The sequence below is a fragment of the Anser brachyrhynchus genome, assembly GCF_964034855.1.
Source record: "Anser brachyrhynchus genome assembly, chromosome: 8".
Classification (NCBI taxonomy): domain Eukaryota; kingdom Metazoa; phylum Chordata; class Aves; order Anseriformes; family Anatidae; genus Anser; species Anser brachyrhynchus.
The window spans coordinates 2724906-2752462 of record NC_137702.1 but is presented as its reverse complement, the minus strand read 5'-3'; the positions used below and the strand labels follow the sequence as shown (position 1 = coordinate 2752462).

Sequence of the window (27557 nt, the reverse complement as noted above, 5' to 3'; positions counted from 1 at the left end):
CCGTCCAGCCTCCCTCGCCACCCCGGGGTGTTTTTGCGGAGCCCCCCCTGGTTATCTGAGGTGCCTGCCCTCCCCAGGCACCCCTCAGCCCCCTCGCTGGCGTTTCCTCTAGCGGCAAGGCGATTAATTCACGGATCCGCTCGCAAAGCCCAACAGCTGAGGACCCAAACGGGGCATTTCCAACAGGTTTGGGGCTCCCAGCACCCGGCGAGGGCGGCCAGCTCGGGGCGGGGGGTTTAGGTTTGCCCACACAAGCCCACGAACTCCCCGTCTCTTCATCCCTCCCTGCTGAGGTAACGCTGGAAGGCGACCCTCTCCGAAAATGCTGAGGTGACCGCAGGCGGAGAGACACCGGCGGGTCTAAAAAATTTGCTCTCAGCTGGCAAACAGCTGGGGTTATGGAAATCGGCGACCTCGTTGCGTCGGAAAAACCTGAAGGGGAAAAAGCGGTCTCCGCCGGCATGCCGTGCCGAGCCCGTTTTAGAAATAATCGCATTGTCCGGTGTTCGCGCGTTTGGAAAATAACCCGGAAATGTTAAAAAAAAAAAAAATCTATGGAGAATTTTGTTTTCCTACAATCTCTTAATTTTAAACCTGAATATTTTAAGTGATCAGGTGCTTCTTGACCACGCTTCTGTTTTGCGGCGCTTGGTTTTAAGTAGGTTGGGTTTACGCTTTAAATTTTGGTTAGCCCTGAACGGGTCCGGCAGTTGGACTCTCTGTAGGTCCCCTCCAACTGAACCAATATTTTCTATCTATTTATTTATTTATTTTCTCTAAATCCCTTAAAACTTTCAGTCCTGGGATTCCAGCCCAAGGAGAACACGGTCACCAGTTGTTCTGGAAAGTCATGAAAGTCTGAGTATGTGGTGTTGGTTTTAAAAAAAAAAAGTTTTCTACTAAATTGGATGTCCTGATCTCAGTTAGACGTGCAACCTGAGGAAAAACATCAATCTTAAGAACAGGGACCGTACTTTTTGGTGTTGGTACGGGCTGTATGAAGCTGACATGGGCTCGTTCACGTTATGTTATGTACTTTATTAGGACCTGAAGGGGCACCACAAAAATAAAGCCGAAAGGCCGTCAGACAGAAGCCCGTGGTGCCCAAGGTCCGGCTCCTGGACGTTGTCCCCCACACGCAACGGCTGAGGAGCAGCTCCCGAGATCGCTGCTGAAGCACAGATCCTCCAGCAGCCGCTTCCCTTCTGCTAAAACAAACAAATAAATCAACGATTCGGGCTCCTTCCTGAGGAGAGAACTGACTCCCGGGCAGCGCCCCCCCCCCCACCGGCACCCCCACACGCTCTCCCCGCGCCCCGCCGCTGACAGGACCGGGCCCCGCCCCCATGCCCGGCTCCGAGCCCAACTGCGCACGCGCGGGCCTCCCTCGGCGCACGCGCGCTGCAACGCCCCTCGCCTTTTCCCCCTCCCCGCGCGCCGCCTGCGGGGCGCGCGCGCAGGCCCGGCAGCCTCTTCGAACGCGGAAGCGCGCGCGCGGCGCGGCCGTTGTGTCCTGTGAGGGGGCGCGCGCCGGGGAGGGCCGGGGAGGGGCGGGGCAGGGCGGGAGAGGGGGGGGAGGGGCCCGGGCGCTGCCCGCTCCCTCAGGGCGGGCGGGGGGCGCTGAGGGGGGGGGCGTCGCTGTGCCCCCCGTGTGGTGTGCCCCGTGTGGTGTGCCCGGTGTGCCCCGTGTGGTGCCCCCCGTGTGCCCCCCGTGTCCTGCCAGCGGCTACCTGAGGGAATTAAGGTCCCCCCCCGGTGCCCTCAGGCACAGGTGTAGCGCAGGGCGCTGTGCCCCTGTGCTCTGCTGCCAAGGCAGGAGCTGTTTCTTCTTCTTTTTCTTCTTTTCTAACACGGACCGAAATAGTTTTGGTGTTCTGGGTCAAGATTTTGCATCTTCTGTTCTTAGTGGTTTTGGCACAGGGCAGCGTCACCGTTTTCCTGTTACTTTGTCCCAAGGTTGATGCATGTGGCAGGTGTAGCAACATTTTGTGTTGTTACATGTAGCTAACTTTTATATAACTTATTGCATAAATTTAAACCAGAAGGGAATCCCATACTAATCTATGCTTTCCATAACTCAGCTGTGCTGTGTTTAGCCCAGAAATTAAGCTACATTGACCAAATACCAGGGCATTTATTCAGTGCTATAAACTGCATGCTTGTCAGTGTTTCTCTGAAAACATTTTTCTTTTCAGTGCCAAATACTAGTTCACGAGCTACTAAAGATACTTAACAATTTTGTGTTGAAATGTGCTATGTTTGCGTAACAAATATGGTGGCGCTCCTTAGGATGAAGCCTATGTATGTTTCTATGTTTCTATGCATTTTGTCAGATACTTGGTCAGTTTATAGCTCAGAACCGGGAGAAATTATCACTACTGCCATTAAATGCCTAAGAAATGAACCCAGACAGTATCATAGCAATGTTTCTGGTGTTTTTTTTTTCAGGTACCTTTGGGCTTCTTACAAAGACCAGCTATGGAGAAGTGGAGCTTAATGACAATTACTGTTTTACTGGCACTTACCGTACGCTGGACTGTATCGCTTAGTTCTTACTCAGGTAATGCTTGTTTGCAGTCTGTAAAATAACCATGCGAAGGTGAGCTATGGAGCTTGTGTTAAATTAAACTTGCATGTGAAGTAAACATGCATGTAAAATCATGCAAGTAGGAAGCAGTGTGTTACTTCAAGTATTGTTGTGTTTTAGGGCCTATTTCCCAAAGGTTTGTATAGTATCTTGTTCTTATTTTTCTGGAGCGTTCAATGTTAACTTTCACAGCCATTCAGAACAAAATGCTGAAAAAAAAAATACAACTTGTAGTTGGAGGCAGGGCCAGTAATGTTTTAGGAGTAGCAAAAGAACAGCTGGCTGTAGCTGCAGAGTATTACCACAGTCCTGTCGTATATTTGTTTACTCTTATCCTTTAAGTTCTATAACAGATATAACCTTAAATTATTTTTAGATAAGACTGTACTGGTGATAATGAAGATGGCACAAAGGTGACGTGGAGTGAGTGATTATGTTGTGCCCCATAGCTGGACTTGCTTCAGATTGTTTACAACGTGAACTAGAGCTATATTCTTTTAATAGATGAGTATTTCTCCTCCCCATCTCCTAATACTTGCAAAGAACTACCATTTTTTTTCCAAACCTCTCAATGGCAGTGCTACGCTTAGCACAGACTTGCACAAAGCTTGCTCTCTGTGAATTTTTCTCTTTTTTTTTTTTTTTAATGCACTGTTACGTTCAATCTCCATCAGCTAAAAGAATCACAAGCTCAGTCAAATTCAACTCTGTTTTTCTGTTAAGGCAATTGGGATTTTCATCCCCTGTGCAGCTGGAGCTGTTCAGTACTGTTCAGTATTCTAATGATTTTTAAACTGGTAACTCCTGGGTTTTATTTACATGAAGTAGTTTGCTTGAAGATAAATTGCATGCGTACCTTCTTAAATAGTTATTTTTAGTTCGCTTCCTGAAAATGCCATCATAAAAGATCCGTTCTGCCAATAGCTGAGGCTCTCTTCTACCCACCCACATACAGAAAAACAGCCTCTCTTTTGCCAAAATAGAGTAAATTTCTGTACTGCACATATTTACATTTACATAGCTAACTATTTTTTTTAAGCTGACAAATTTCAAACAAGTCCAGATTCTGAAAGAGTCTTAAAATAAAGACTGAACTAAAATAACATTTTTTTCCTGTATTTTTTTCATGTGCACGCACACTTGTTTCATACAGAACAACCGTATAACTTCTTTTGGAACAAGGAAAACTGAGTCTGACCCGATCGAACAAATTATTGAAGTGTTCAACTTCCAGCTATAGCTGTCTGGAGAAAAAAAAAAAGACAAATCTGAACGTTAGAGTTGTCAAATGCAAAAGTACACTAGAACCTTCCCCTTCCCGATTTGATTTCCTTTAGATGTAATAAATCTTTAATTACAGGGAGAAGAAAAAAATTGGTCAGGGCAGCGTTTAAACGGACACGGTCCCTTTTTGCTTCCACCGCTGTTCAGCGTGGTATAGAGTGAAGGATTAGAAGTAGTCATCGCTCTCCGACGCGGGCTCTGGTAGAAATGCTGATTCAGCATACTCTGAAACCATGCGTGGCACGGATGGCCAGATGTGAGGAAGTTAATTCTGCCCTAATTTACTGTATAGGGTTGGATTCCTGTATCATTTCCCTTCTGTTGTTGCTTGCCATCTAGCATGCCTTAGGATCTGTCTCTAGAATTAAGGTCACGATGGGGATAAACAAAAATTCTGTGATTCTAAAATAGTTAACTAATACCTGGCTTTGCGAGGTTACTAATTATGATGACCTTAGATGGTCCTGTATAATTAATTGAGGAAAACTAGGCTTCGTAGATCTGAGGGTTTTTTTATGCGTCACAAAGCTCCTGCTAAATGAGTAGAAGCTAAATACCTGCGTTGAAAGGCAGCTTCAGACCTTTAAAAAATTGTTTCCTGTTAAATAGTAAAACTGATTAAGACCACTGTAACTTTAGAGCATTTGTGACACCTTTAAAAAAAATCAGATTTTTGTTAGTTCTGGATTCTTTTTGTCCGTGTACTTGATGCATGCTGCAGAAAGAAGCCAAATACCGATTTGCAAACTAGCTGAAGTGTGTCAATCTCTGTGTTTGGCTTTTAGAAATGGAACCTGTAGATTAAGATCTCATTTCATCATTCAGAAGTCAATTTCTTTTTTTCTTCTCCTTTTTTTTTTTTTCCTTGAGAAGGGATAAAGCTGCAACAAAATGTGTGTGTGCATACGGAACCCCTGGATAACGCCTTTTTGTATTTCAGCAATGCTGTGACAGGTTTCTTTGTTCCACTTGATTTTTAGCTATAGAACGGACCATGATAAAACTCCTATTCTCCAGTGACCTCAGTTAGTTGGGAAACTTTTAGGTAAATGTAGTACACAGTGAAGATAATCTGTTCTTTCTCCTACCCAGGAATAAATTAGGGGAGGTAATCTACTCTCTCTACTACTCAGGAATAAATAGTAGATATCTGAGCTTGTGTGTCTCCCGCAAACATAGATCACAGGGAAAAAATTATAGATGGCTTCCCTGTATTTTAAGGAAACTCTTAAATCTCTGTCTCTTTAGTGTCAATATTTTACTGGAAGCACTATCAGTCTGGTTTCTGTTCTCAATAAGCACAGGTTAATAGAAGTAAATAAACTCTGTGATGAAGATGCTTAACACACTGCCTTTATCGGAGTTCGGTTTATGTTAAGGAATTGTTTATGAGTAGACATCTGAAGTATTTGTATTGATAAAGCTTTTTTCCATGGGAAAAAAAAAACTACTTTATTTTTCTGAGAGACTTATGTATGCATGTGTGAAAAGTGTCTTTTAACATAATTCCCTTTGCAAACTGCTACATAACAATCACTCAGTGAAAAAATGTGAGAGAGAACTCCTGTAAACTCAAATGGAACAGTTATTAGTTAGAAGGTTTTGTAGATTACAAGATTTTTTTTTTTCTTCTGAACCTCTTCTGTGTACTGGGCAGCCTGTTTTAGGAAGTGGCTCGTGGTAACTCTCTATTAAGAGTCATGGGGAGAAAGAACATGCAATGTTCTTGCTAGCGTTGCAGAGCAGGCAGCAGAGCAAAGGGAGAGGAACTGGGGGCTTGTGGCAGGTGCTAGTTCTAAGCAAATTTAAAAATAAGGCTGGTTGTTAATTACAATAGCAAGGTACCACATGACACGGCCGCAGTGCAAGTGGGAATATTGTCAATTATTGCTTACTGAAAAAGCAGAGTTTGTTCAAAATCAGCGTGAGATGTCTATTATGTGTGTTTTCTTTTTTTCAGAGAATGTGCCACATTTTTCATCTCCACTCGGTAATGATTTTTTTTGTCAGATGAGGAAGCCATTCTTCACAGTGGAATATCTTGATAAATGCTTATCACAGAAATATCCAGAAAGCCAAAAGAATGTCTAACACTTTTTTTAACTGTTAGACAGCATAGCAGATGAGGTTGCTATTTTATTCCCAAATGTAATAGAGGAATGGAGAATAAAATTAGTATTATGTAATTATGCAAATATCTTGAGGAAAAGCAACTTGCATAAACAGAATACGTTAATGAATACTGTAACCTCTTTTTTTAGGTGCAGGAAAGCCACCGATGTATGGGGACTATGAAGCCCAGAGACACTGGCAAGAAGTTACTTACAATTTACCCATCAGACAGTGGTAAGTAGGGCTGTTGTAGTTCAGGTTACAAAGGGGTAAATGTAATGAAACTTTGCGTCATGCCTTACTTAAATATACATTTGTCTGACAGCTCTGCAACATCTTTTACTGTTCCCAGGACTATTCTAAAAATCCTTTTGTGGTAACATAATATCATCCTGTACTTAGAGTGAAATACTTTTTTTTCTTCACAAAATAAACATGCTAAAATTTGGAATTTTGACTTGCTAGGTATTAGCTTGTACAATGGGATGTTCTGGCTGGTAGGTAACTGTGTTGTTGTGAAGCTCCGACTTTGTTTGGAATGGACTGGAAAGGTCAAGAAGCAATTTTTAAGTAAGCTTATATAAGAGGTTGTGGAGAAGCCTTGTTACTCAGTTTCAAAAGAAATCAGTTCGGCTTCCTGACTGTCAACCAATTCTGCTGCCCAGAAGCTCTCATGATTATCAGCACTGACAAAACCAAAACTCTGCTCATCTCACTGAAGCTGAAAGGCAGGGGCCTGCCAGTGAGTGCAGAGACTTGAGTTCTTGTGCTGGAGGCACAGTTTGTTTTTTACGCCCGTGAATTCTTTGTTCACGCCCATGTTCTTTATATAGATTTTAAACTGGGGGTGCTTGGGATCTAGATGTAAGGATAGTGAACGTATTTCTACAGATCACTCCGAAAAGTAGGAAAATTATTCCCAGTATTTTTACTTTTATATTATTTGTAATGTTCCTTCGAGCTTGCACAGAACAGTAAAATTTATTCAGTCATATATATGCCACAACGCAACCCAGAACAAATTGAAGCTCCGGGTCATCCTTCAGCAGGGATAGTTACGTTCCGTTTGTGGAGTCATTTTTTTTTCCTCAGTTCTCTGCTGGGGAACAGACGTACTTTAGAATAGAATATTAATTCAGCTCTATTTCTGCAAATATGTGGGGCCAATCCTGAAAGTTTGGCACTGTGGAACTTTGCAGATGGCTCTACGGGATGATCTGAAGTCACAATATAGTGTCTGTATTACCGTTTTGTTTCACTCTTTCTGGGATGTCTGAGCCTCTCGTTGTGCCAGAGGTGGGATAATGGAGAGCTGACGTAATAATAGAGTTGGCAGCTTCGATCCCCTCTGCTACACAGAACTGTATGTACTTAAAATTAAGAGTTATAGCAGTCATTATTTCTAGGAATTCCCGGGGGTCAGATGAAACTGTACTGCAGGCTGTGTTTAGCCTATGGGCTGCCAGTTGGGCTTCTCGGTCTTGTTGTATTAGCTCTTCGTTTTATTTATAACAGAAGTTTTTCAGATTGGGTCTGCTTTGGGAATTGAATCTCTGGTGAGGTCGTACTTGGTTTGGGGAGTTTGGAAAAAAACATTTCAGCTGACATACGAGGGATTACTTTGTGGAGTGCTAAGATCTCTTTCCCCTCCTGTGTTATACAAATTTGCAGTATCAAAAGATGTTATACTCTGGTACATAAAAATAGAGTTCAGATCTGAAGCTGAGATTCTAACTGCTTCTAGTGTTATCTGTTTAGTGCTTAGAAAAGCTGCCTAGGCAGCAAGCGTGTGTTCTGTGAATTATTTGAGGTAAATGCAGAGAGCAGTTTTCTTGTGAGGACGTAGTCCTGGAAGATCTCTAGATCTCCTGATCTTTTCACAGACTGTTTTTGTCGTTAAACAGCCCTGTGTAGGTAATACAGCTGCACGTCCCACGCATGTTTGCATTGATCTGGAAAAAAGACTTTTTTTTTAAATGCTGGAGTAAACTACAGTATGGTTGGTACTTAGTTTCCTTATGTGAGGTTTCTCTGAGCCAGAGGCCAGAATTTAAGTAGTTCCAGTATATATTTTTTAGAGTCTTGTCATTATGTATTAAATGACATCCTTTCTTATTGTACCGCTAATTAAAACTGTGAAGGCTTTTTTGCTAAATATTACTGGTTTTCTTGGAGCTATGAGTTTATGGAAGGTAAAATAACATAAAAAACCGCCCTGCAACATAACTGGAAAGCTTTCTGCTAAGTTGCAGGCTATTAAAATCCGTGTGAAAAATCTGAACTGCCTTGGCACGAGCGATGTTGAATGGTAGGATAAGATGCAGAGATGTAGCTCAAAGAACTGCGATTTATCATGAGTTCATAAGGTACTTCAGACAGCTCATAAGGAATTCAAGAAACATCATTTACAATAATAAATGTCAAAAATTCACTGCATTTGAAGGGAGAAACTGGAAAAGCCAAGAGCGTGCCCCTTGGCGGTAGAATAGACTAGTCAGTCTTTTTCACTGTGCGGTATAACGGGTCTGATGCCTTCTTTTTGTAACTTCTGTTTTCCTTGGGTAAAGCCTTCTGCTCCTCCTTCGGAGGTGACTTAGTTCTATCTGCTGCCAGCCTTCCGTAGGAATACGGACACGATGGAATTACAAATGGGAAAATTCTTTTCCCTTGTTTCTCACATCCTCTTTGAGTTTTCTTCTGAAGTAGAAAAAGGTAAAGCAGTTGTGGCTGACATAACTGGTGGAGATTCATGACTTTGTGTTGGCTGTTCAGGAGGCATAACTCTGATAACTTGGAGCTTCTAAGAAACTTTTTTTTAGCCCCCTACACTGCTTTTTGTTTGTCTGTGTAATACCTTTATGTCACCTTTTTTCACTTCTGCTTAGTTGCTTTTCAGCAGCATAACTTCCACTGATGTTTCTTCAAAACTTTTGTATTAAGATCTATTGAACAGCAGCAGTCCACAGCTTGGTAAACTACAGTGTAAAAGAGTGACAGGTAAATTTTAACTATACAGAAACCATTGTTGCATATTAAATATGTCTTCCAAGTCCAGAAAACAGGAGCCTAGGATGATTATAAGGAAAAGGACTAGTGAATTCCCATTCTTTTGAAATTTCCGTTTAACTACATTGTTTCTATTTCCTTATTGGCAAATTGAGTGCTGTCTTCTGGGATAATCGAAAGGCATGAAAAATACAGGTTGTCTTTGCAGATGGAGGTGAGCACCTCTGAAGCCTTCCACATAAATATCCAGATTTATAGTAGATACTGATTTTGTGCAGGCTTTGTCTTAGTCTCTGGGTTTTTATCAAATGTGGTTCTTGTAAAGTATTCTTTTTCCCCTTCAGGTAAGTACGTTCTAACAGGTGTTTTTTTTTTTTTTAAATCATCTGTTCTGCAAATACAAGTGAGTATATTCTGAATCACTTTTGCTTTTGTTATGTTGCTTGAGATTTTTTTTTTTGTGTGTGTAGATTAAAATGAGGCAGGTAAAGAAGTTGCTAACTTCCATTTGAATTTTGAGTACATTGGTAAAAATACTTGGTTTACTGTTCAGCCTTTTCCTTGGGCCAAAACAAAGCTGGAAATGCAGATTCTTCACGTATATGTATGTGTATACATGCATAACTTTTTTTTCCTCAGGTACTTCAATACAAGTGATAACAACCTCCTGTACTGGGGCCTTGATTATCCGCCTCTTACTGCCTACCACAGCTTTTTGTGTGCTTACATGTAAGTTCACTGTTTGAAGTATTTACTACTGGGAGGAACGGAAAACACCAAATTGACTTTTTTTTTTTTTTTCCTGCCTGAGGAGAGGAACTAGGAGCTAAAAACCACTGATCTGATGAAATTGGAAGTATTGTTTGCTACTTTAAAGCTAGGGAAATAAATTTTGAGTATCCCTGTCGCTTAAAACTAATACTACTATTTTTCTGTCTCATATTTATTGTAAGGGGGACTGAAGGGTTAAATTATTCTGCCAGGTCCTTAAATTTTAGCAGATTTAGATGTGACTTAACTTTTAGTTTTTCACATAAGCCTTTGTTGGATCAGTGATGCACAGAAAAAAAAAAGTGTTGTAGGAATTGAGTGCGCTGCATGGGAAACTTCTCTTGTATTGGGAGCCTGAGTGACATTTGATGACTGGATATCATGTAAATAGAATTCTGTTATTGGAATACTTTTTCCACAAGAGCTTTACTGCTATTGGAATGAGACTTATGGAATAAGAATGTAGGTTAAAGTGCACAGGCACAGTTATGTGGGGCATCTATGTGAACTGTAAATGGTTTATATTTAATACTTAAGCATGAGAAGTATTTACAATTGTTTTTTTAAAAGTCAGTGGAACTGGACTGAAGGTAGCTATCTTGTCCCAATAAATGCTGTGTTCTGTTTTCTCAAACATTTTTTTATTAATTGTGAATTAGCAGCTGAATGCTATAGTATAAGCAGGTCTAGAAGTGAGGAAAGCCTTTCATTGATCATTATTGCTCTTTGAAATATTTCTTCTCATTTATCTTAATTCTTGGAATATGCTCCTGTGCATGTCATCTTTATTGCTGAAAGGGGTGTAAAGGGAAATGAGAACTGTCTCACATTTTGATGTGCCTGTACTTTGTTTTACAGTGCAAAGTTAATAAATCCTGATTGGATTGCTCTCCACGCTTCTCAGGGGTATGAGAGTCAGCCGCATAAGTTATTTATGCGTACAACAGGTAGGAAAAATATATTTCTTAGGAAGATTACACAGATTTGTATGGTTTACTGATCTAGTATGTTTCATTTCATGCATCTTCTCCGTCTTCACCAATTTCTGATCACTTGCGTGGCTTGGCCAGGTGCGTGTGTTACAGACCAGACTCCTCTGTTCTCTTCACTTCTGCTGTCATTTGTGAAGCTGATAGTTTGAAATGTGCAGAGAAGTTTTCAACCAAACCAAATCAGTAAAAACTCTAAAACAAGGCTACTTTTTTTGGTAGCCTACAGCCATTTTTTAAAATTTTCTTTTCCCTTTCATTCCGATAGATATGTTTTTTTACTTTCAGTTTAGCTTGTTTTTTATCGTAAAAATATTTCACATGTAGACTGGCCTTCACTGAAGGATCCTTATTGTGAGCTTTTATACCTTACCTGAAAAAGGGACATATTTGATATTTTAAAGATGTCACTTCTTTTTTTATTTTTAATGGTTGCTACTTTCTGGAAATAAACCTGAGTTAACAAAAAGTAAAAATGTATTTTATCACTTCCATGCTAAGTCTCATTTTCTTGTGGTCACTATTCTGACCATATGATTATTTTGAACTGTCTCTACAAAAGAAAAGAATAAAACAAGTGCTTAAAAAATGTAAATAACTTAATTAGCTGTTTGAGTAGGACAACAAACAATGCATCCAGTGAACTTCTGCTCTCTGAGGAATGGCAGATGCCAAGTTATCTTGTTACTGTTTTCTTTCATTTTAAATCTCTTTTGCTTCACGTGACAGTATAGAGTTCCACAAAATGCTTCCTGATAACTGGCAGGATTTGTTGTTCATCAATAGGTTTTTTTCTGTACTTCCCAAACCTCTCTGGTCTCTTATAATTGATTGAAATGAAACAAAAAAATCTCTAGAACTTAATTATCCTTGAAATGGTCTTTATTAATTTTGAAATCAACTCACTTGACAAGCCACTGATGGATTTGGAGGACTGATAAACACTTTTTAAACAATAACCATTAAAATAATGTATTAAAATAATTCAGAATGTTCAGTGTCAGCTGTTGGTGTTACACCTTTATGAAGTGTCAGTGTATTTGTTTTGCTAGTGCCTAGGCCATGTTTGTTTAATTGTGGCTTAAGCTTACAAAATGATCATTACACCGAATAACTGATTTCTTTAAACATTTTCTTCCAAAGCCCGTGACCAAAAAAGCAAAGGATATTTTTCTTGGAATAACAGCACGCTTTCTGAAATTTGTTTATAGAAATAATCTGAGACTCTTCACAAGCTATTAAGGCAACACTCGAGAAGAATTCACCTGGTGGTTTAAGCACAAGCAGGATCTGACATAGCTGTAGGGAGGTGAACGTGCTGGTTCTTGTTTTCTCGCTGACCCTCTTACATATACTTGCTGTGGACAGATGATCAAAACCAACTAATTTTAGTCTGTTTAACCACATCACTGATAATTCACACAAAAATATGTTGGAAATTAATTATAATCTAGAATTTGTTAATTATTTGTGCCCTTGAACTATACGTTCTGTCAAAAGAGAGAAGAAGAAAAAAACCAAAACACAACCTTGACTGGATCTTCTCATAGCTGATTTCTTTTGGGAATTAAGAATGCCTCTCTCGGTTTGGCATGTGAGGAACTAGTGTACGCTCCGTTATTGACTGAGGCTGTGCCAGAAGTCAAAACAGCTGAACACATGGAAGCAGCAGCTTTTGGACATCAGAAATGATAGCGTTAGAAACATTATCGAGATCAAATTCTGTGGACCTATTTCATTTTGTCCTTTAAAGTGAAACTACCTAGTTTATTCTAATGAAGAACTTCCTGATATTTTAATGTTTATTTGCCTTTATTTTTCCTTTGTCTTCCCCAAAATTAACTGGGGGAGAAAACATAGCTTTGGTGTAACTGCTAAACCTGAGCTATCTTTAAAATAATGGTACCTACTGTAACACAACGTAAGGCAATGGAAAAGTGTACTCAGCTGAAACTGTGACCACCTGACTTCTGAACTTCGGTTGAGGTGATTGACTAAAATGAAGTTTTCATGTTTTTTAAGATACAGCTGCAAAGCCCACATTCAACAGATAGGCAACAAGTTATCCAACACTGTGTAGTTATCCGAGTTTTTACACAAAATACAACCAAGATGTGGAGCGTTAGGAGGTTAAAACTGTAAGCAAAATCTTTTAATTCAGATAAAAAATATGTAACACGAATTGCACTAAGATGAGGTATGTGGGAGATTTCTAATATAAAGGTGATCTTTGTTTTTCAGTGTTTGTTGCTGATTTGCTGATTTATATCCCGGCAGTAATTTTATATTGTTGTTCCTTAAAGGAAACATCTACTAAAAAGCAGGCAAGTATCTGATGTGTGTGCAATTAAAAAGCAAAAACGATAAAACCCATACCGTTAAAACAGTAGGAATTTAACAGGATAAGAGTTAGTTAATGTATAGAACATTGTGATGGCTTCAGTTGACATAAAACTGATGACGATCAGTATATCTTACATGATGGACTTCTCAGGTGAAAAAAAAAAAGCCATTAACTTATTTTACAGCAATTATTTTAATGTCTTCAATAACAGGATGCGCTGAAGTTTAGTAGCCATGAACTCCTGAATTGTATTTCTTTCTGAATTTATTACTTGGGTAGTAAAAGCAAGATTTGTGATTTGGCATGGGGGAATCTAGGAGCTGCTCTGTCTCATACGCTCCTTATGGTAGAACAAATACCCTTCTGGGGTACGAAGTCTTCTGATTTTTTGAGTATTTTTGAAGTTTAAGATGGGTATAGGTGGTCTTTGAGCTGGTTGGTGAAGGGTAGGCTCATCTTCCATATTTTCTTATCTATTTTTATTCCTCAAAATATTATTGACAGAAGATTAAATGGAGAGAAAGATTCCTACGTCTAGGATGCATGATGGAGGGGCAAATTTGTCTGTTGGAGAAATAGCATAAGTTCCCATGTCTAATGTTTAACTTACAAAAAATTATTTTTCCCTCTCTGTTTTGATCCTTCCTTCCAGGTTTCCAGCGCTCTCTGTATACTGCTTTATCCAGGTCTCATTCTTATTGACCACGGACACTTCCAGTATCCTTGTTTTGCAGTGAAATGAAAGGAATTTCCATTTATGAAGTAACACTCTTCTTTGGTACTTGTCTTTAGCTGGGGGGAAGGTTACCTTTGTATGTGAAAGCATCTGAGGGGCTTCTGCCTACCCCAAAGCACAAGTGTTAGAGAAAACCATAAAGTCTAGAATATATGGGAGATAAAGAGCTGCTATTGGGACAAATCAATCCAAACACGAATAGCATTCTTTCTGTGCCTCAAGCTCATATTTCTGTCAGTCACTTTATTGCAGAAAACGTCAGCGGTAGTACAACAGTGAAAAGAATAATGGCTTGTGCTCCTGTGATTTGTGTTTGGAGAAGGAGTCACCTGAGATCTTTTTGAGATGGCAGAGGGGTGTGTCAAGCAGAGTAGTGTAAAATGTTCATTTCTGTAGAATGTGCCGTTCTGTCTTGTCTTTGCAATTACCTGAAATTGGATTCATGATATTGATTCATGACTTAATGCCTAGCCAGTTAAAAGTTAGGCATCTAATACGAGTTATGTCGTTGGAACTAACTGTAGTGGTGGTAGACACCTTCACAGGTGGGTCTTTTTTTAATAAAATCTCTGTTCTTACATTTACTATGCACATCAGCAAGTAAATGCTGTTAGTTGGCTATTCCAGGCAGTGCTGCTTGGTGCCATGTGGCAGAGGGACACGGTCTTGGAGCTGATAAACACGGACACTTAAATATTTCAAGGGGATATTAAATCTCAGCATCTACTAAATCAGGTTTTGATAACCCAATAATTTACTAATTTGTGTTTTTCTTCCAAGAGGGTGCATGGTGAACTTGGAAGACAATGCGTCTTAGAAAGTAGCTTTGGAAGGACCAAAAAAAAAATCATAATGCTATCGGATATTTGAGTTACAGTTCAGGAATTCTGAAATTCTATTTTTGGCCTCACCCTTTAAAGATATAGGTCGGCTGGAGCCATCATTTACAAGAAGAGGGCTGGGGTTGAACGTAGTTCATCTTAGATGAGAGAAGCTGGTGAGACAGTAGAAGGCTGAGGGTTAGTTTTTTGATTTTGAAGAGATACAAAGAGCAAAGTGATAATTTTTTTTTGTGTGTGTGTGCATGTTATGGTGGATAGGGCAAGAAATAATGTCCCTAAACTAGCCCAGGGAATATTTGGTTTTCAAATACATGGAAAGATATTTTAAACCTTGATTGCAATGACGTGCTGGAATAGGTTGTCTGTGGAAGTTGTGGAATCTGCCGTGTCAAATTCGTAAAGACAAGGTTCAGCAAACATTGTGTGGGTAACGGCCCAGGCGTAGCAGACCCTGTTGAAGGGTACAAATGTACTGCGCAGTCTCCTGCGGTCTCTGCCAGCCCGGTGACTCCTGTGTGAATAACTTTACTGTCTGTGATTGACTCCCAGGAAGTCAAAAGGCGTACTTTGCTGCTGCGTCCCTCTTAAAGATCATAGCCTTTTGGTTTAACAACGCGTTGATGTGAAATTGGTGCGATCTCAAGTGTATGTGGTGATTTTGTGTGGGAAGTTTGAGTGGGCTGAAAACAACAATCTGAATGTGTTGTCACAGCTATTTATACCGACAAAGAGAAAACAAAATATTTTGAAATTTCTGAGAATACAAGCATTTTGTTGTTTCTCTCCTTGTGTAACAATAATAGCAAATGACAAAGCTAATCTTTTGTTGCATTTTAATAATATCTTTGTCTCTTCAAACTTCACTGAGCTAGGGAACCTGTTTTCAAAGTCTGAAGGAAGTAATGTTGCTTTCAGTGGCTATTATTTGTTGTTTGTACGGTATTAGCAACTAAGGGGTCTGGTCATGGATGTATTGCAAGTGGAATATAATCTCAAAAACCCCAACAATCTTTGAACTAAAAAATACACAGTTTAAATACTGTCACTTGAAAAACAAACAGAAAAAGGGGTTACTCTGATGCACCGTACTAGGTACTCTCACTAGTTTAGATCAAAGCTTGGTTGACTGACTTCTCCGAAGAAAATAGTCACAACTGTCAAGGTATTTTTAAAACAAACTTGGAAAACCTTTTCTTCCATGCTCCTTCACACTTGTACCTCAGGGCATTTGTTACTAACTCCAGTACTAAGATGTGTCTCTTGTCCTTAACATTAAAAAAACATATACAACTCAGTGAGCCTTGGCTTTGCCTTGTGGGGTGTACTTTGCTTGTCTTATGACTGGGACCTTTTGGGGTCAGTGGCATTTTGCTTGGCCTTAAATTATAAGCAAATGGAACTCTACCATTCTCTGCCTTTTTTTTGCTATTTACTTGGAAAATGCTTCAAGAAGGGACTGAAAGGAAAGGGGTAAGTGACTTTAAATCATTTTATCTTGTTCAAGAATACACCCACACAGCCTGGCATTGAGAATGTGATTCACCTTATTTGCATGTTCTCACTTCTGAATTAATTTCTAGTGCAAGATACTTGCTTTGTCACAGTGTATTCCTCTCTTGTAGAATGAGCATTTCTTGTAGAGATCTATGTTAGAAGTTTCCACTGCAAAGATAGCGAAATCCATTAAGGTGTCTTTTCTCAGCTCTCTTCATTCTGTCCACTAAATTAAACGCGGGCTATGACAGGCAACCAGGTCAGATGGGCAGCAGTAGCTCTGCGTTGTTCTTACTTATCAGGGAACTATGAACTTTTTCTGTGGTACTGGTAGCTCTTTTTGTTCAGACTTCTTACCTTCAGTTCTCCTTTTAAAAAAAGATTTAGGTTCGCTGTCATTTGTTAAGAGTAGCTGGATTTATCTTCTCTGATGTAAGCTTTTCTCTTTATTGCAGGTTGGCATTGTTAACTAAAATAGCAGGGACAGTGGTGGTCTCCTTTGCTGCGTGCTGGCTCCCATTCTGTACCGACGTGGAACAAATGATGCAAGTACTCAGAAGACTCTTTCCCATTGACCGAGGCTTGTTTGAGGCATGCATGTTTTCTTCTCCCCCGCCCTGCTGTAAATGTTCTGTATTCTTAGATCCCTTGAGAAACCTTCATCATGACCTTTAGGGATTTCATGTGGGAGACACACCACAGAACGAGTAATTTGAGATGGCTTCTTCAGCAGTCATTTCTTGCCAGTTATTTAATCCAGTATTTAACCCCAGCTCAGCTGGCATCTTCCAGAATATTATATGAGTAGACAACACTTATCCCATCATCAAACCCATACCTCAATCCATACATTTTTCCATTGAAATAGATTCCATAGTAATTGACAGTGTCAGAAGATAAAACCTTAAACGTTAACAGATTCAGTCTCTGTCTCCGCTCGTGCTCAACTTTTTTTTGACAGGTTTAATTTTATAAAAACATTTTGGGTGCAGGCTAGTTCTTCCTTATTGACCTAGCTTGTATTTTCAGTGCAAGTTTCCTCAGTATTTTCCAAAAGTCTTGGGCAGTTCTGCTTTTACTTTTCCTCATGCTGCTGACATTTGCATATTGCAAGGTGCTGAGTACCATGGCCTTAATCCAATAAAGCAATTAGTCACTTACCTCCTGTTACAGGAGTAGCACTGATAAAAGAAGGGGTGCTCATTTTCGAAGTAGCAGTGAGTTGTAGGTGTTTTGCTTAGTCAGGCAAGAATCTCAGTATCACGCTTTTAAAGGCAGATTCTCAACTTCAAGTACAACCAGTGAAATGAAACTGCGAATTTTCAATTTTTGATGTCACAGGGATTTAAGCAAATACATGCTTGGATTCGTCTTAAATTTTCTTTAAAAAAAAAAAAAATTAAAAGAAACAAATGCACAAAAAGCTTCCCCACTCCCTGAAAAACAATGACCCCATTCCTTAGGAATTACCTGAAATTTATAATTCAGTAGTTTTGGTCACCACACTTTTTATCCAGTGCGAAGCTTAAAATCTGTAAGAAACAATAACCGTTGAGTCTGACAAAGCTTAAGGATTTTAGTCTAATATTAGCCCAAATATTTTCTGAGTTGATCAGGGGAGTGACTTGCTGGATGCTAATCTAGATAAAATGAGAAATTGTCCACGTAAGCAAGGCGCAGTAAATTTATACTCGGGTGCGTGTAACAGGTTCTTTGAATTGGTTCCCATTTACAGAAGCAGTAACAAATGCTGATGGCTGTAAAATCATATTGGCTATTAAGTAGGCGTCTTGTGTGTTTGCTGGTGCTGCCAGACCCTCTGTTCACTTGTAATCCTCAGCAGATTTGAAGTGCATATTCTGTATTGCTAGTGAGCATGTGAGGAAGATGGCTCAGTTGCTGGTGCTAGTAGCTTTCTTGCTGTTATGTCTACACAGCTGTGATTCAAGCAGCTGTTTAGGGATGAGTTTCATGAGCATGATAGCTGTAGTTACAAATTTAATTTTGAAAGTGATCCTAGCACAACTGCTAATGTCTTTAGACTTCTTGATTTATTAGTGGTTAACTCTGTCATTGCTAGCAAGCAGTAAGCACGGCTAAATACTTTCAGGTATGTAATGAAATGTGACAGTAGATAGAATGCCTTCACATTTGAACAAAGGTTTGTATGTGCCATTGTTTAATCAGAGATTTCCTGGGGACAGGTGGTTTCAGAGCCTTACTCTCACAAAATGCGTGGTCTCATGAGTTAAGACATAGTCTCTTGCACTAAAGAGCTGTTTCTCATCAGGACTTGTAGCTGAGTCTCCTGGAACTTTCCACATTTGATTGAAGATGAGAATCATTTAAATTACGTCTCAGAACGTGACACATACCGGCGATTGTCTTTTTACAGTAATATAAAAACCCAACAATCCCGCCCAACCACTCTTGCTGTCACTAACATAAGCTTAAATGATGCAGTTAATGACTAATTATCTGTTTGTTTTTCTTCCCCAGGATAAAGTAGCCAATATTTGGTGCAGTCTAAGTGTCCTTATAAAGATAAAGAACATAGTATCACCTCAAACTCAGCTCAAACTCAGGTAAGACATAGCTGAAGTGCTTTAGGTAGCTTTTGATCTACAAGGGTTTTCACAACATCGGTCATTTTTGTTGAAGAATTATGAGAATGGGTGTTTAAAATCTTCAAAAAATGTTTTCTTTCAATGTAATATGTATTAAAATACATACTAAAATATGTATTTTTCTTCCAAGTGATAAGGGTTTCCCTAAATACTGTTAGGAATACTTATGACGACAAAATTTTCTGCTTGTTTATGTAGTGACTTAAACTATGTAGTTGGTTGAGACTGAATTAAAATTCACATGCTTTCCTCTTGGAGGAATAATTACATCTTTTAATGCTCTTAAAAATAGGAGTTCATGTTTTTTTCAAATAAGTGAACCATTCAAGTTTAGGTTTACAGCATCTGAAATACTAATGGAAGTGCTTTATTCTTTTTTCAAAAGCTCTTATGTCGGCAAAGACCATTCAGTGCTGTCCTTCTGTAATTGAGTCTCCTTGAGGGATTTTATACTTCTGAAAATTACAATCAAATTTCTAACTTCCACAGAGATTTCAAAAGCGATTGTATGATATCAACGAAGTATTAACACTGTTTTTCTTGCTTATTTTTTTAGCTTTGCTGTGACATTCCTGAGCCTGCTTCCTACTTGTATAAAACTAACTGTTCAGCCATCTCTACGAGGATTTAAATTAGCTTTGGTAAGTGTATATTTTTAATTGTTCCCTATTTTACATCCACCCTGAGTGCTGGTGTGTGACTAACCATTCTACTTACAGTTTCCACAATGTGCAGAGGTGTGTGTAGCATTAAATGCTGTGTTGCTTCTGCTGAAGAGATTGGTTTAAAACTGTTTTGCTATCAGAGATATCCAGGAAGGTCTGACTGGTCTTTTAAATCCAAACTTCTTACCTTAGCCTTTTTTATTATTATTATTTTCCTCTGGAGAGTTCTTAAAAGATTTCCTACAAAACAGAACTTAATATGGAGTCGATTTTTTTTCCTCTTTGTCTTTAGTTTCCAAAGTGCTAGTTTTTCTTAATGTGTTGCCTGCAAAATTCAGTGAAAAGTCTTGTGGTGGACTTCGTAAGCTCATTAGTGGCTTCAAAAGAAAATGATGCTATTTTCCCAAATGTTTACATTTGCTTAGTCTCCTTATATCTTTGAATTCATTAACATTTACATCCACGTTACTTAAATGCAAAATCATTTTGCTTTGAAATCAAAATTATGTGGAGCCAGTTCTAAGGTCTCAAGAGTTATAACACAATTTTCTATTTTTAATTTTACATAAGTGATGCTTGAGAGTTGATCACAGTATTGCCTAAAACTAACACTTAGCCTTTCTAAGAATTGGTGCATGTCTTCCAGTGTGTTTCTGTTTGGCAGAAAAAAAAATGGCAGTTTGTTTCCTTTGGGGTATTGGCTGTTTATGATGACAAACAGAATTTATGTCAAAAAAAATGTGTTCTCGCTGTGACCGAAATTTGCCAATGCTAATGTACGTGAATATTGGGTGTACTTGGTGGGGATGCTCTTGTCAGTAAAGCTAAGCAAGACTGGGGACTCTTTACACAAAGCGTTTTATGAGTAATTCTGGGTAAACTTTCAAACAATGTGGTTTTCTTTGTATATATAGGTGGTTGCAGAAGCAGCTCTGTGTACTTGCAAATTGCACTGGAGTAAATGTAGCAGTTAATTAGAAAACTCACATCATTTAGCTCATACAGCCATGCAAAGACTATGCCAGCAGAGAAACTAGAACAGTGCTTTGCATTGCAGTCACATGTATTAATACATCTCTGATTTCCTTTTCTAAGGTTAGTTGTGCGTTGTCATTTTTCCTGTTCTCCTTTCAAGTACATGAAAAATCTATTCTTCTAGTGTCAGTGTAAGTAAATTATTTTTCTGTACATATATTCTGATCTTCTTTTCCTCATCTTATTGCATGCTGCTTTCTCACTTACAAATATATCTGATGTTAAATACTCTATACACTTTCTTTTCTGCATAACTTGTAAATAAAAATATATAAATACAGCCATGCTGGTCTTTCCTGCTCCATTTGAAGGACCAGGGCTCTGCTGCCATTCACTGGAGCACGATGTGGCACAGAAGGGAGTTTGTTGTCCAGGAGTGGCACCAACTCAGGTCGGCCAAGTTGTGCTGCCATAATCAGCAGACACGTACTCTTGTGTGTGGTTGTCTCACCTGCACCTGGAAGGAGTGTCTGATAAAGGCAGATTCGGAGAGGCAGCCCTCTTAATACTTCCTGCTCACACCTGAAAAGAAGCCTGAACCAGTAGTTAGAAACTGCTGTTATCTCTGCAGGCAGTTGCGTAGATGTTGCGGTATAGGTGCTCCTCAGAGCCTGCGCTAAGTCCTGTTGTCGAATGGACACTGATCAGGCTCCCCACGCATGTTGGCGGTGTGTTTGGCATCGGGCTCTCCAGCTGCAGACCCTCACGCCGGGCAGGATGTTCCCAGCCTTCAGAGGGGAGCAGGGGGAAGCGCGGTGCCCGGGCAGTGTACACAACACTACAGGTGCTGCCTGTCCTGGGCTTTCTGAGCCCTTGTTAGTGGGGCACACAGAATCCACATGAAAGGCTGAGATGACGAAGGGCTGTCACTTCTGTGTTTGTGTACCTGTTTTTCTTCTACCTTTTAGACCAGTCTGCTTAATCTTAAATGAAATCCCTTTTATGGCCACGTGGTTCTTACTTGTATCAACCTTCAGGTGAGTCAGACACCATAATATGTTCTTCCCCGATCCCAGTAAGTATAAATTAATTCTTTTTCTACTCTTTTTATACACGTTGGAATATAAGTCAATGTGCACTCACTCGCTTGTGGGTAATTCTGCTTTAACAGTATGTTGCCCCTTCTTCTGAAAGACGGCCTGATGTTGGCCTACACTGTGACCACGCTGGCGTTCCTGTTGGCCTGCGTGGCTTCCTTCTCAATATTTGAAAAGACCTCAGCAGAGGACCTGCAGCTGAAACCATTCTCCCTTTTCCTGAAGAGATACGTTTCGTGGTTTAAGTCATTTCCCAGGATTGTCAGGAGTCTGGTGAGTAACTTTAATTCCTCTAACTCTTACTTGCAGTTCTTCGTGGTACTGAAATACTTGCATCAACCAGTTTTACATCCGTAACTATGAATAAAGCCTTATATGGGCAAAGCCACGCTATGTCAGTGTAGAGGTACGCTATAATTTTTTCCTGTGATGTCATCTATATATAGATTGAAGAATACAGAGCACCCAAGTAACGAAAGTAGCAGCTTACTCATTCGAGGTGTTAAATCAATACTAGCTAATACATCGTTCTGTGTCTTGCAGTTCCTGCTTTCTGTAACCCTGATGGGTGTCCTGTCTCTGATGAGTGCTACAGTGCGTCCTCCACAGAGGCTGCCGGATTTATTCCCCGTATCAGTGTCCAGTATCTCTTGCTTACACTTCTTATTCTTTTTGGTGTATTTTAATATTATTATACTATGGGACTCAAAGAGTAGTAGGAGTCAGAAGAAAGTCAGTTAATCTGTGAAGATCAAGGACTAAACTGTGACAGGACGGTATTTTCGGTGAACAGTGTCTGGCCTTGCAGGTGAACTTGTTTGTGATGTAATACAATTCCTGTGATCTAAAGAAAATCAGAAAACACACTCATCATTTTGTGTTTAAATATGTGTAAAGGCTGTTTTAAAGGCGAAGTACTTTGAAGAAGTATTTTTACTTGAAAATGGAAGTCGGTGTGTTTTCTTCAGAATTGTAATACTTGTTGCCATTTGTAAGCCTAAAATACCCAATAAAGGACCAAATTTTGAATTAACGCTAAAATACCCTGGCTTTTCTAGCAGAACAGCAAACTGTTGTGTTAGCAGTAAGCTTCCACATTTCCCAGCGTAAGAAACACAAGCAATTCAAAGAAATAAATACAGGTTAAGTACTAAATATTAAGTGGCGACTGCGAGTTGTCTTGCTGAATTGTTGTATGGCACAAACTGTCTTGTGTAGTCTGTCACTGTCCTGCGACGTTCTGCCGTCTACCACGCTGCAGATTACCCCAGCTGCTGCACGAGGCTGCGCATCGATGTGGGAAACCCTCCGGCTGCTACGATCTCCGCAGAGCGGTTGGTTCTTCAGGTAACATTGCAGGGAAGAAAATTCACTGTTCGCTGGTAAGTGACCTGGGCACTCAGCCACGTGGTGGAGCACGGCAGGACAACGCTGTAGCAGCGGTAGTTCACCCACAGGTGTTTTTTTTAGGTACTATGACGTGTTATTTTCCACAATGCCAATACTTTCAGAATGCTGAAGAGTAGCATTAGCCACAAAGTTAATGTTGGGTGCAGAAGCAGAGGCTGCATCGTTTGGAAAGGGGAAGGTTCCTGCTCCTGGGGGGAGCTGGAGTGCTTTTCTTCCTGTTTTAAATCATCAGCTATGATTTGGTTTTAACACTGCGGTGTTACGTGTCTCTCGACAAGTGTTTCTAACAAAACTGAAAAGCCTATTTCAACAGCTACTCACCAAAAACAAACAGGGAAGCTTGTATTTTCAGCATGGTTAGGTTTCACTGTTAAATACGTCAAGAAAAATATTTTTTGGAGGTTAGCTGAGAGACAACCAAAAAAGTAACATCCAAAAGAACTTGGTTCTGCTGAAGTAAAAGCTGAGGTACTACAATGTAGCTTGAAAACAGAACAAACAAAAAAAACCACCACAAAGCAGCCAACCAAAAACCCTGCCACCTCTTACTGCACAGCAATTTGCAGACGTAAATTGAGTTAAACTGCATTTTTCCCTCGGCATATTGCAGCCAATGCTGCCAATAGTTCAGAGAACACGAATTGATTGAATAATTATGTACATAAAAAAGCATAAAGTAAATCAAAAAGCAATTCATGGTAGTTTATTTAGGAGTCTGACTATTATAATAACGTTACGAAGTTTTTCCTAACTAAAAGAACATTCAACTAAAAGCTAACAGTCAGCGATTGTTTCTGCGCTACGATAATACTGACTGCCATTCCTACAGGCTTCACCAGGAGCCGTATCTCCGTATTGCCACACTATTTACTGTTTGAGCCCTTCCTGGCCTTCCTGGAACTGGAGCAATTAACAAAGCCAGTAGCTTGCTTGCTAACTCTTTTTTTTTTAAACAGTGTATAGGTTGGTTCTCTGTAGTCACTTAAGATGGAAGGAAGCAGAAGAGCTTCAGGCCCCAATTAGCCTGTTTTCCTGTACTCATCACAAGATCAGGTCAGAGTCCTTCCCACCCATATAAAAACATTAGTTTTGTGTGTATCTCTTTTCTTTGTCCTTGAGATGGCCTCCAGGGGTGATAAAGTGAGAGTCATACGATCCACCTTGTGTGGAACTGGAAATGGTTCTTAACAGACCCAGCTGCTTCTGAAAGGCAGAAGCCCAGTACACAAAGAGGTCAAAGAAACAGTAACTGCTTAAATAGCTAAGGCATGTGTAAGGAGTATTTGTAGCAGAAGCTTAGGGTAAAAACATATTTCCCTTTCCCTAAAACTGATTAAATACCAACGTTCCTTATTCTGATATTGTGACAATCGTGTAATTTACTGCTGTAGCTGATTGTCCGCCCTCATCCTTACTCTTATTCTCTATAAAGTATTTTCTTTTTGTTCTTCTAAGCGCTGTGCAGGACAGCTTGATGTAGGATGGCATACAGTTCATTTACAGGCTCTTTTCAGATCAATAATTATTTAATTTTCAGCTACAAAGGTTATTGTCAGGTTATATAAACTACTGGCAATTCATCCTAACTATTTATTTTTCCATTATCATGGAAGCAATCAGCTAGTGAATCCTATGTATATAACAGAAAAACAGCACAGAAAACATGATGAGAATGGTGTAGAAGTTGAGCAGAGTAACAGACACAATTTCCTTCAATTTTTTTGGAAAGTTTTATTTTTCTTTATCAGACTGCGCAGGTATACAAGTGCAAAAAAGCCTTTTATTAACAAAAATTCCCAAAGCTTGAGTACATACATGTTTAAGCATATACTGCAACACATTTAGCACTTTGATTCTCAGACTTTGAGTTGTAAAAATCAGTTTATCTGTTCAGGTAACAGTACTTTGCAGGGGTAGCAAGAAATGACATTCAATATTGAGCATTAATACTGAACTTTGCTCTTTTTTTCTTTTAAAATCACTTTTTCAACACAATAGAGGCTGTACCTAACTCACCAATTTGAGCAGTATGCTATTCGCTATGCTGTAGGGGAGATTTTGGGCATGATGAAGGAGAAGAAATGGTTCTATAACAACTTTCCCCATATATCATTAAATACCTAAACTAAAACATTGACCTAAAAAGCAAATGTTTAAATTAGAGACCTGTGTTTTAACTGTGGGTTTGAATTCAATGCCTTTATATAGTGTGCCTTGGGTTAATGTTAGAGGAAACATCTTCACAGATGACATATGTCCATAACAGGCAGCTAGGGACAGTTAACTGCCTGTTGTAAACAAATGAAATGTGTTCAGTAATCAGAATACTTCCTTGCATTCCGTCCTTTATCTTTTGGTCACAATCATCATTAGAAAAAGTTGTCATCTGTCAAATATTGTAACTTTTTAGGAAGCCTGTTGCAAACCCAGACACATTTGTTTAGTAAATATTTTGCTGGCTTAGTGGCGGGGTGATGAATTGATTAAATGAGCACCCCCTGCCCCAGCAGGAGCAACCCTTTCCTGGAGCACCTTATTTCTGTGAAGTTCTACATCACTCCCGGGAGGCGTGGGATCTAATGCTCGTCTTTTAACATAGTTTCTTCTCATTCAGTTTTTGGAGGGAGGGTTACGGTGCATTTTTTTTAAGCTAAGGCAGCATAACTGTTATATTTGTGGTAAGAACATACAGAAAAAATAGTTTATATTCTATGCATCAGTAAATCTAAATCAGCCTTCTGTACACAGTTGCATAAAACAACCATGAAGAAATGTATTATTTACATTGAGATTATCTTGTTGTGCACATTGTTAAGTTTAAATAGATGCCAGAAATTTTATCTAGATGTGCACCTGCCTAGCGCAATGAGCAATCCCGAACTGGTATTTGGAGGGGAGATTGGTTTACAGTCGTTTCTTCTCTCCTTTTAAGTACCATCAAGCAGATGTAGAACTTTGGGTTGATGTGGAATGCATTTTTCACATAATATCTGTGGGGAGATAAGGAATGACTAAAATAAATAGCAATCAGAGAGCAGCAGCATCATTCATACGATCTGTTCACAATTATAGGTCTGTCCTATGTCCAGCAGTAGCCTCACTGCATAGAAAATAGACACACACACACACACACACATCCTGAGGCAATGCAGAACAACAGATGGTCTCCCCTGAGCTGTAGTAACATTTGAAGTTGTTTGAGAGTTTATCTATAGAAAAAGTTGAATAATTATTAAACAATTGTTTAGTTACCACAGCTATAAACTTCTAAACAATAAGAAAGCAAAGGGCTTTACTGTGTTGGTCGCATGGCAGGGGACAGAGAACCTGAAAAAGTAAGTGTGCAAATACAACTGTCAGTGACTAAACAGTCCTAGCCAGTTATAAAGACATGAACTAATAGTAGAGACGTGAGGGCTCCCTGAGCTAACTTCATGTTGAAGATGAGTTTAGCTCAAGCTACTAAGCCCGCGTAAGACTTAAACCTATTAGTTTACCATAGAAAGGCCGCTCTGCATTTTGTAGGACTCCAAAATTACCTCAATGGAGAAAATGAGCTGCTGAACAGGGTGCTAACTCTGCTTTCCTGCACTGCTTTCCATCCCTGATTGCTCTGTTCCCAGCCCATAAGGTGTAGGAGTGCTCTGTGCACTGCAGGGAGCGAGGCGCCATGGGGATGGGATGTAGCTGCTTTGGAAAGAGCAAGGAGTGGGATAAATCTCTGGCATAAGAATTTGTCATCAAGCAGGTTTAATTTTCTTTTCTCTTCTAGGTTACTTTTGATTACAAAATAGAATTTTTCATTGAAAAGCAAAATGCACGTGTCTGAGTTTACCCCCACACTGACTCAGTCATATAGCTTATAAAAAGCAGAGATCTGATTTCTCATATTCCTCACTTACAAGTACTTGAAATACGTTAGCTTTCCAAAAGGAGCGATGTTCTCACACTGTAAAGGGAAACCACATAACCTGCAGATACTCTTCTTTGGTTCACTGGAATTTATAAAACATAACAGCAGCCAGTTTTCCCATGCACAGGTAATATACGATGATAGACAAGGTCAGTCTCTAACTGGGCTTTTGCTTACAACACTGGAACAGACAGCTAGCCAAAGGAGGAAGAATTTTAAAACCCATAAAACATGTCTCGAGGTGTCTGCTACTGTATTGTTTTATGCTTTCTGCTGTGGGAAGGCTAAGAAAGGAGATGCAGCGGATTGCAGAATGAGAGGAGTTTACAACTAGTTTTGCAAAAGATGTGTGTAAATTTGCATATTCAATTACACCAAAATTGTGGTAACTGACCTCTGAAGATGCCCAGGTTCTCCGTGCTGTCTCTTCCCTGTACCCCTCACACCTGTGTGTTCTATTCCTGGGCATTCAGAAACAAACAGGGCTTGAAACCTGCTCCATCTTACTGCTGCTGGGCAGCCCCTGCTCAAACCCCGTTGGGACTGATCAGCCAAAACAGGGAGGTGTCCTTTTACTGACCAAAAGTCTTACTCTCTAACAGTGATTACCTTAACGTCCTCGTTAGACTATAGCTGTGTGTCGGTGGGTTTGCTCCATCCCAGCTCTGTTACAGCCCCGTGCAGATGCAGGCTCAGAGCGTTCCC

General features: G+C 39.8%; 2 protein-coding genes across 2 annotated transcripts in view; one reads left to right on the top strand and one right to left on the bottom strand.

The window, feature by feature from the left end:
- Positions 1-1596: 1596 nt before the first annotated feature.
- ALG6 (ALG6 alpha-1,3-glucosyltransferase) lies at positions 1597-25876 on the top strand. Its single transcript, XM_080603390.1, has 15 exons — positions 1597-1973; positions 2449-2560; positions 6133-6217; positions 9629-9718; positions 10619-10707; positions 12991-13073; positions 13746-13818; positions 15967-16141; positions 16621-16756; positions 18665-18750; positions 19349-19433; positions 20553-20623; positions 21401-21469; positions 21604-21802; positions 22073-25876. Exons 1-15 carry the CDS (start codon positions 1965-1967, stop codon positions 22268-22270), a joined length of 1560 nt encoding a protein of 519 aa, XP_080459516.1. The 5' UTR covers positions 1597-1964; the 3' UTR covers positions 22271-25876.
- ITGB3BP (integrin subunit beta 3 binding protein) overlaps positions 24651-27557 on the bottom strand; it is a 29192-nt gene continuing 26285 nt past the window's right edge. Inside the window, exon 9 of the mRNA XM_080603392.1 lies at positions 24651-25929. The gene's annotated coding sequence lies outside the window, so the exon portion shown is untranslated. The remainder of the gene's footprint in view (positions 25930-27557) is intronic.

What these genes read in the sequence shown, in the direction of transcription:
- ALG6 (XM_080603390.1), top strand. An exon ending in CGGACACTTCCAGTATCCTT is followed by an intron (nt 13,819 to 15,966) that starts GTTTTGCAGTGA and finishes TATACAACTCAG; the next exon opens with TGAGCCTTGGCTTTGCCTTG. An exon ending in GAGGATTTAAATTAGCTTTG is followed by an intron (nt 19,434 to 20,552) that starts GTAAGTGTATAT and finishes TCCTTTTCTAAG; the next exon opens with GTTAGTTGTGCGTTGTCATT.